A 9,445-nucleotide genomic window follows, 5' to 3' on the forward strand; every position below is an offset into this window, starting at 1 on the left:
ATGCTGCCCCGCGGAAATTTTGATTTCTATGATCTACATATGTGCATTTTAAGATGTTCTAAAGGCCAAAAAAATAGATAACAATAGCTTGAAAACCATGTCCACATCTCTCTTTTTCTCTGTTTTTATCTTGCCCTGTCTCTTCCCCTCATAACGCGGAGCTTTGACTGATATTTTGTTTGGTTTTTGTCAGTGAATAAAGTAAACATATGGCTTACATATTAACATACTGATATTTATATGTTTCATGAATAATTTTCTTAGACACGTTAATTTACTGTTTATTAAAGTTTTAAGTTTATTAAATTCACAATATGAACACATTCATTACTAATGCCCAATACAGGCTGAGTTTTTTTATTTACTGAATGTTACAAATAGAATTATATTAATTTACAATATATACACATTCATTATTAATCTTTTGCCTAATCTGATGAAAATGGCTTTGTTAATATTTCTTGTTCGTTTGGGCCTACATTATGAATCACATAGGCATATTTTCAGTTAAAAATGGCGAAATTAGACAAAAGTTTATTCATGTGCCTAAAATTGTTTTTCTTTTGTTTAACATTTCTGACTTTGAGCAGCAGCTGTCAAACAGGAATGTTTAGTTTAGCAGCATATATTTATCTTACTTGACGTCGAGTTGCGCTGCTAAAATTTACGCTCAGCCTCAGCAGTTCCTGTGTGACCATAAAGCCCGCAACACAACAAAGGACAACAAAGAAAATTTGTTATTTTCTTCTTCTTCTTCTTGTAATGAATACACACAATAAATAGGCCTGTCACGATATCAAATTTTGCTGGACGATAATTTTGCTGGACGATAAATTGGCCAAGAAATTATTGCGATAAACGATAATATTGTCATTCTGAGACCATTTTCATCTAAAATAATGCTAATGGCATAATAATGAAGCTACACCTTTTCAAAGATCAATAAACTTTAATTTCTAAAGACTATTTAACACTAAAAATGGAAAACATTTTAAATAACCACAATAAATGAACAAAACAACCAAACACAATAAAAGCATGGACTCTCAGTCTGTTTAAAAAAATGCATTTAAATAAGTACCTGTAGTGTAGTAAATATGAAACTGACTACGCCACCTCCTTATTTAAGGCAGGGGGAGCCTTCCAAAAGTAATGGGATTATAAGCAACAAATGTAGTTTGTCAATAATCACAATTTTATTAGTACAACACAGCCATATCAAGAAGGTTAAAAACCAATTAAAAATGCATCAGCAATAGGATTCATAGAATCAGGAAATGGCGCTCCTCTAGAATGCAAGGAGGGTCGGGCCTGCTCTTTTACACCACCTATCACCTGAAAGAGACGGGGGAAGAAGACGAAAGAAACCCACAGCATGCACTGCAAATAAATAACCACAAATTAAATCACCAATTATAGTGCCAACCTTCTAATGCACACCACACAGTGCCACACACCACCCAGATCAGCCACACCAAGGGAGGTTAGGTGTCGATGCAGGCCCGGCCCTGTACAAAGCCAGTAGCACTGTAACAGAAAGAGGAGGGCAATACCACACAAACAACAACAAATAAAAACAATTATTAGTATGATCAAAGTAGACATATAGTAAATCAAATGGGAAACTCAATGTAAATGTAACTCAAAAGGGAAACTTAAATATACAAGAAACAGTGGCTGGTCTGCCCCTTTAACAGAAAAACAAATACACATTAATACAAGTCAATGCAAAAAAACACAATAACAAACTAAACAAAACATACTTTAGCGAAAGTACAACTGCAGCACAGTTATCCAATCTCAGCGCTCAATCCCCACACATGATACAATGATACTATAAACGAAAAAAAACACATTGACATCAACAAAAAGACTCTTGTGTATTAATTGCATCAACTCATAACTGATCGGTTTACATTTACCAGTTATTCACAGTTCCAACGTGGCCATCAGCCTATTGAAAGTACTGCAGCAATAAGTGTTCCCAGACAGAGTGTAAAACTTCAAGTCAGCCTAAAAGGGGATTATTTGAAAATAAAAATAGCACAATCAGAATGCAAGCATTTAATACAAACAAACCACACAGTTAATTCAACATACCTCAATGAAAAGGAGGCTGTACGTCAAGCACAACTTCCGAAACAAACCTCTCGCCATGTGTCTCTGCAACTACTATTTATGCTTCCTTAATCATGTGACAAAGCACCTGCACCTGAAACTCATTACTGGCTAGTCTCCTCCCACATTCACCCCTCCCAAAAGATGTCGTCGCCCCGACGGCAAGGGATAATTTATAGCCAGGGTCTAAAATGAGTGGCTTGAGTTAGATCTGTAAAAGCAGCAGCCCCTATCGCCCCAACAGAAATGCTTGTCACTGCGGAATGTGGCAGACGGTGAGGATTTGAATGTTGACCAGCTGTTGGCCTTGAAGTGCGTCGAACGGTCAGCATCTCATCGTGAAGTTGTAACCTCTCCTGCTGACCACTGGCTAAAGGGGCATGAGATTGCAACACACCTTGCTCCAATCCATCACTGACAGGACTGACATGTCCCAGAATATCAGAGTCTGCTTCCTGGCCTCCTTTACCTGGTGTTAACACATGGTATGCTCCCTCTAAAAAACTATCCACAGACAGAATAGACCTTTCTTTAACAGGCCATGCCGAACAATACTCCTCTTCACTATTAAGTTCACCTTCTTGTATACCAGACTGCAGACAAGGCTGAGGTATTATTGGTTCACCAGGCTGATTTCCAAGCCGAGCTGCCCTCATCTCAGACCTATTAACCCGCCGCATATTACCAGTGCCATCAGCTGGTGTAACGGTATATGGGGCACCAGGTTTGTCTGGCACGTTAACCACTTGGTACAGTAGTGATGACCATACATCTTGAATCTTATGGCGACCTTGATGGCGATGATCTTTCAAATAGACTAGTTGCCCTTTGCTCAAACCAAGATCCTGTACCTGATTATTATGTTGTTGTTGTCGATATTCTGCAGCCTCTTCAAGATTTTTTCGTGCTAAATTATGAGTCACCCGGAGCCTCTCTTGGTGCTGCTGAACCCACTCTTCCCAGGAGTTAATTACCTCCTTGTCAGCTTCAGAAAGATCTATACCCAAAAGGGAGTCAACAGGAAGTCGAGGGGACACTCCGAACATCAATGAGTATGGTGAATGGCCAGTAGAACGATGAGTTGTAGTATTATATGCCCAAACCAACTGGGAAATATACTTGGGCCACACCCTTTTTTTCTCTGGAGGGAGGGAACGAAGCAGATCGTGAAGTGTCCGATTGAATCGCTCACACTGTCCGTTGCCCTGTGGATGATATGTTGTGGTCCTGGATTTTTCAATCCCGTAAAGGCTGCAGAGCTGTCGAATAAGGGCACTTTCAAAATTTCTCCCCTGATCAGAATGTATTCGTTTAGGCACTCCAAACCGATAAAACCAGCTCTCAGCCAGGGTTCTTGCTACAGTAACAGCACTTTGATCTTTAGTAGGCACTGCCTGTGTATACTTGGAAAAGACATCAGTCATGATTAGCACGTTTTCTCGCCGGTCGGTAGCAGGTTCTAAAAGAGTAAAATCAATCGCAAGAACCTCCAATGGCTGACTGGCAAGAAGAACACCTTGATATGTCTTCACTCCTGGCTGAACGGCTTTAGAAAGTATACAACGTTGGCAGTGCTGGCAGTACTTCTCTATCTCCACTCCCATTCCTGGCCAGTAGCATCTTTGCCTGATCAAATCAGTAGTCCGTCGCACCCCCTGGTGCCCATGTCCATCATGAAGGTTATACAGAACTTCCTGATGAAGACAAAAAGGCAAAAGTAATTGGAAAAACTCCTCACCGTGGGATGTCATTGCCCGTCTATACAGCAGGCCATCTTTCTCAGTGATCCGGTCCCATTGACGAAACAAACACTGTAGATCCTTTGAAAGTTGTAACCGCTGTTCTTTATTTGGTTGCTGCCCTGACCTCCAGAATGAGAGGAATGTCTTCAAAAGAGAATCAGCACCTTGCAGTGCCACCAAGTCAGCTCTGGAACGACTGGGAAACACCCCAATCTGTTGCAACATTGCTACATCAACACCATCATTTTGAGTTGGAGAGCATTCATCACGTGGAACAATTCCATCACCACGGTCTTCACTGGCCTGTGCACTGTATTGGCGAGAAAGAGAATCAGCATTGCCATTGACACGACCTGGGCGATAGAGCACTGTAAAGTCAAAAGCTGCTAATTGTGCGACCCATCGTTGTTCAGTGGCACCTAACTTAATTGACTGGAAATGGCTGAGAGGATTGTTATCAGTATACACGGTGCATTTACTTCCCAGCAGGTACTCTCTAAATTTTTCTGATATAGCCCACTTAAGTGCCAAGAGCTCCAATTTCATAGAGCTATAATTCTCCATGTTTCTCTCTGACCTCCGCAGTGAACGACTGGCATAGGCTACGGGCTTTAATCTGCCCTGATTTTCTTGAGACAGGATGGCCCCCAAGCCCTGATGACTCGCATCAACTTCTAAAACAAATGGCTTCGTAAAATCAGCAAAGGCCAGAACAGGGGCACATGTAAGAGTCCTCTTCAATTCCCTGAAGCTTCGCTCACACTCATCAGTCCACATCTCAGGTGAAAACATACTGGGTTTAGCCTTCCCTTTCTTTGCCATTTTAAGAACATCTGCAACCAACTGGTGGAGGGGGGCAGCTAATTGGGCGAAACCCTTCACAAAGCGTCGATAATAACTGCAGAAGCCAAGAAAAGACCTGACCTCTTTCACATCATGGGGCTGCCTCCAATTTGCCACAGCAGATGTTTTCTCTGGGTCAGTCGCCACCCCTTCTCTGGACACACGATGCCCTAGGTACTGCACTTCCTGTTTGAAGAAATGGCATTTACTTAACTTTGCTTTTAGTCCTTTCTTTTTCAGTCGACTAAGGACCACCTCCAGTCTCTGCAAGTGCTGTTCAACGGAAGAAGAAAAGACAATAACGTCATCAAGATACAAAAGAACAGAATGCAGGCTCTGATCGCCAAATATTCTTTCCATGAGTCGTTGGAAAGTCCCTGGTGCATTACACAATCCAAATGGCATTCTCTCAAACTCAAAAAGCCCAAAAGGTGTGCAAAAGGCTGTCTTTACTTTATCTTTTTCTGCCACAGGGACCTGGTTATAGCCGCTTGCCAGATCCAGGGTAGAAAACCACTGTGCACCTGCCAGGGCATCCAGGGACTCCTCAATACGGGGAAGTGGGTAAGCGTCCTTACGAGTCTTGGCGTTCAATTGTCGATAGTCCACACACATTCTTAACTCTCCATTCTTTTTCTGTACCAAAACAATAGGTGACGCATAGGGACTACTGCTTTCCCTAATTACCCTACTGTCCAAAAGCTGCTTAATATGACTTTTCACAGCCTGCCACTGTGTAGGAGGTATTCTCCTATACCTCTGACGTACGGGGACATTATCAGTAAGTGGTATTTCGTGTATAATCTCATCAGTACACCCTAGGTCCCCTTCATTTTTAGCAAAAACCTGATGGTACTTCTCCAACAGCTCTTTTACACGTCTTTCCTCTACACATGTGAGTCCTGGCCATTGTAATGCTGAAATAGTTTCTGATATAGGCACATGGGGTTCCATAACTGTGTGGGCATTTACTACAGTCACATGTGCAACCTCTTCACCTTCCCCAACAAAATTCAATTGCTGCCCTTCAATTCCTTCAACCTGATGTAACTTGCCCAAAACCTGTTTTGCATGAACTGTAGCCCCTGTAACACCTACATTCACTACAGGTACATAAGTCACACCATTTACCACCGTCACTAAAGATGGAGACAGCAACAAACCTGGGGCAAGATCTGAACCCCCTGGCTCCAGCAACATAGATCTTGGGGTGGTATAGGGAACCTTTGGGCAAGTGACCTTTACCAATTTTAGTGACCCTGCTGGTATAAAATCTCCTGCCCTTTCAAGCACACGGACCCTACCTTCATTGATTACTGGACAGACCTCTAGTCTATGGCAATGACGGAAAGCCTTTCCCCAGCCCGCCTTGACCTGATCAACATCTAACGAGCTAAATAAGACTTCCCCTTGTTGCGCAAATAACTCTTGATAACACTCTCCAATGACATTCATACCCAAAAGCCCTGGTACCGCATCTTGTCGTGAAACACCAAGGGGGTCTTTTACCACTAAAACCCCCCGGCCCGGAATGGTTCGGCCCAAAACCTGGACATCCAGTTCCAAGTAACCTACATAGGGTATGTCTAGCCCATTAGCTGCCTTCAGGGCCAGCCACCCACATGATCTAAGTCTAGGGGCCATCAAATGCTTAAATGCTTCCTTAAAGAATGACTCTGTAATGGTGGTAACCATAGAACCGGTATCTAGTAAACATTTCACTTTTACCCCACCCATTACCACCTCTACAACTGGACATTTACCTATAAGAGGTGGTGAGGACTTAATGTTACTAATGACATTATCAGTGCTTTTTCTCCCCCCATCTCCCATACCTGAGGGTCCAGTAGCAGCAGGGGTGGTATTTGGGTCAACAGATAGGCTAGCGGCTCGTGGTCTCGGCCCTTGACGACACTGGCGAAGGACATGTCCAGGCTTACGGCAACGCAGGCAAATAGGCACACCTTCTGCAGTAAACTGATAATTGGAGTTAAGAGTACGGGGGGCAGACTGATCCAACATAGATTGTATCTTAGCTAAACTTTGTAGGATGCTATCAATTTGAGACTGCTGTTTGTGAAGTTGCTCTTGTAAAGCAGGCAAGTCTAACCCCTTCCCAGTCCCCATCGAGTTACAGGTCCCCTTGACATTAAAGTCAGCTTCTTGATGATAAAGCCCTACTCGAGCCTGTCCAGAAGGTCGCTCACCCTCTTCAGCCCATTTGATAGCCTCCTGTCGAAGTGCTAAAAAAGAGATTAATGGGGTTTGTCTCACAATACTCTTTAATTCTCTGCGCAATGCTACATCACGCACGTGTTCCACAAACTGGTCTCTAACCAAGGTGTCTGGGTCAGTTAGCTTATTTGCATAAGAGCGCTGAATATCCCCAATTAAAGCCCACAATGAGTGAGAAAACTCTTTTAAGGACTCTCCATCTTTTTGCTTTCTATCAAAAAACTGTTTTTGGAGACTAACAAAGGAAGAGGAGGAACCATACAAATCTTTTAAAATCTGTAAAACAACCTCAGGGTTTTCCCGCTCTGTCAAAGAGCGAAACCTGATTTCTGCTTTTGCTTCCCCCTCCAAATGATCATAAAGGAAGAGGGCCTTCTCTCTATCAGTAATACACCGATCCCTAAGGCATGCTTCAACATTCTCAATCCAATCGTAAATGGAAAAATCAGATTTGGATGTAGAGCCAGAAAAATAAGGACACTTCCTCTCACGATGAAAATAAACAAACCTTTCAGGTGTTGCTTGTCTAGGGAAATTTGATGAGGCAATATTAGAAACCTCAGGTAATCCACTAGTACTACTTGTAGCTAAACTGGCACCCCCTCCTTGATGAAGCTGTGCATTAGTTACCCGCAGTCTTTGTACTTCCTCACGTAGAGCAAGAAGTTCCTCCTGTTCCTCTTCCAAACTCATGTTTACAACAACCCAAGCCTACTACAAAAACATTAATATACACATAAAAAGGGTTGGAAAAAAACAAGAACAAAAAAAAAAACACAAGTTATTGACAGTCACTGGCCTCTGGGTCCCCACATTGTATATCCGGGCAGTCGCTCCTCTTGTATCCTGTACCAGCCACTGTTTCTATTTAACCAAAATTATAAAACAATTAATGTCACAAAAAAAGAAAACCCTGCCGTCTACGCCAAAAATGTAGTGTAGTAAATATGAAACTGACTACGCCACCTCCTTATTTAAGGCAGGAGGAGCCTTCCAAAAGTAATGGGATTATAAGCAACAAATGTAGTTTGTCAATAATCACAATTTTATTAGTACAACACAGCCATATCAAGAAGGTTAAAAACCAATTAAAAATGCATCAGCAATAGGATTCATAGAATCAGGAAATGGCGCTCCTCTAGAATGCAAGGAGGGTCGGGCCTGCTCTTTTACACCACCTATCACCTGAAAGAGACGGGGGAAGAAGACGAAAGAAACCCACAGCATGCACTGCAAATAAATAACCACAAATTAAATCACCAATTATAGTGCCAACCTTCTAATGCACACCACACAGTGCCACACACCACCCAGATCAGCCACACCAAGGGAGGTTAGGTGTCGATGCAGGCCCGGCCCTGTACAAAGCCAGTAGCACTGTAACAGAAAGAGGAGGGCAATACCACACAAACAACAACAAATAAAAACAATTATTAGTATGATCAAAGTAGACATATAGTAAATCAAATGGGAAACTCAATGTAAATGTAACTCAAAAGGGAAACTTAAATATACAAGAAACAGTGGCTGGTCTGCCCCTTTAACAGAAAAACAAATACACATTAATACAAGTCAATGCAAAAAAACACAATAACAAACTAAACAAAACATACTTTAGCGAAAGTACAACTGCAGCACAGTTATCCAATCTCAGCGCTCAATCCCCACACATGATACAATGATACTATAAACGAAAAAAAACACATTGACATCAACAAAAAGACTCTTGTGTATTAATTGCATCAACTCATAACTGATCGGTTTACATTTACCAGTTATTCACAGTTCCAACGTGGCCATCAGCCTATTGAAAGTACTGCAGCAATAAGTGTTCCCAGACAGAGTGTAAAACTTCAAGTCAGCCTAAAAGGGGATTATTTGAAAATAAAAATAGCACAATCAGAATGCAAGCATTTAATACAAACAAACCACACAGTTAATTCAACATACCTCAATGAAAAGGAGGCTGTACGTCAAGCACAACTTCCGAAACAAACCTCTCGCCATGTGTCTCTGCAACTACTATTTATGCTTCCTTAATCATGTGACAAAGCACCTGCACCTGAAACTCATTACTGGCTAGTCTCCTCCCACATACCAAAAACAATAAATAAAATGGAGGAAAACTGCAACGGATGATTGTGTTTTAGGTGCATATTAGGGGCGGCACGGTTCACAAAACCCACGGTTCGGTTCGTATCACGGATTTAGGGTCATGGTTTTCCGTTCTGTACGGTTCTTGTTTTTTTTTTTTTTTTTAATCCAGAAATATACTTCAGCATATGATATTCATTATCCACAATTTAGGATACAGTATTTAAAAAAAAAAAAAAATGTTATATCATAGCCTAATCATGCACAAACTGAACTTGACCATCTCTGAGGAAAGTGATATTTTGATACAGCAAGAGAGAGAAGACATTGATTACATGCTTTTCATTTATTTGGCAAAGAAAGGAGAATGTGTATTGCTATCTCTACAGGAACTTATGTGCCTTTAGCACACA

General features: G+C 41.7%; 1 protein-coding gene across 6 annotated transcripts; it reads right to left on the bottom strand.

Annotated features, from left to right (window-relative positions):
* Positions 1-1,208: 1,208 nt before the first annotated feature.
* Positions 1,209-9,020, bottom strand: LOC137045121 (uncharacterized). 6 transcript variants are annotated; one of them, XR_010898696.1, is made up of 5 exons: positions 8,889-9,020; positions 8,711-8,801; positions 8,552-8,622; positions 1,764-8,315; positions 1,209-1,527 (listed from the first exon to the last, which is right to left on the bottom strand). XR_010898696.1 is itself a non-coding variant. In XM_067421619.1 (2 exons), exon 2 carries the CDS (start codon positions 7,629-7,631, stop codon positions 2,292-2,294), a length of 5,340 nt encoding a protein of 1,779 aa, XP_067277720.1. In that variant the 5' UTR covers positions 7,632-8,315; positions 8,552-9,020; the 3' UTR covers positions 1,670-2,291. The 6 variants fall into 6 exon arrangements, 1 of the variants encoding a protein (XP_067277720.1); XR_010898697.1 differs by having other exon boundaries at positions 1,764-1,834; positions 1,923-2,013; positions 2,101-8,315; positions 8,552-9,020; XR_010898694.1 differs by having other exon boundaries at positions 8,711-9,020.
* Between the last annotated feature and the right edge of the window lie 425 nt (positions 9,021-9,445).

This window comes from Pseudorasbora parva, chromosome 17 (genome assembly GCF_024679245.1).
Source record: "Pseudorasbora parva isolate DD20220531a chromosome 17, ASM2467924v1, whole genome shotgun sequence".
NCBI lineage: Eukaryota > Metazoa > Chordata > Actinopteri > Cypriniformes > Gobionidae > Pseudorasbora > Pseudorasbora parva.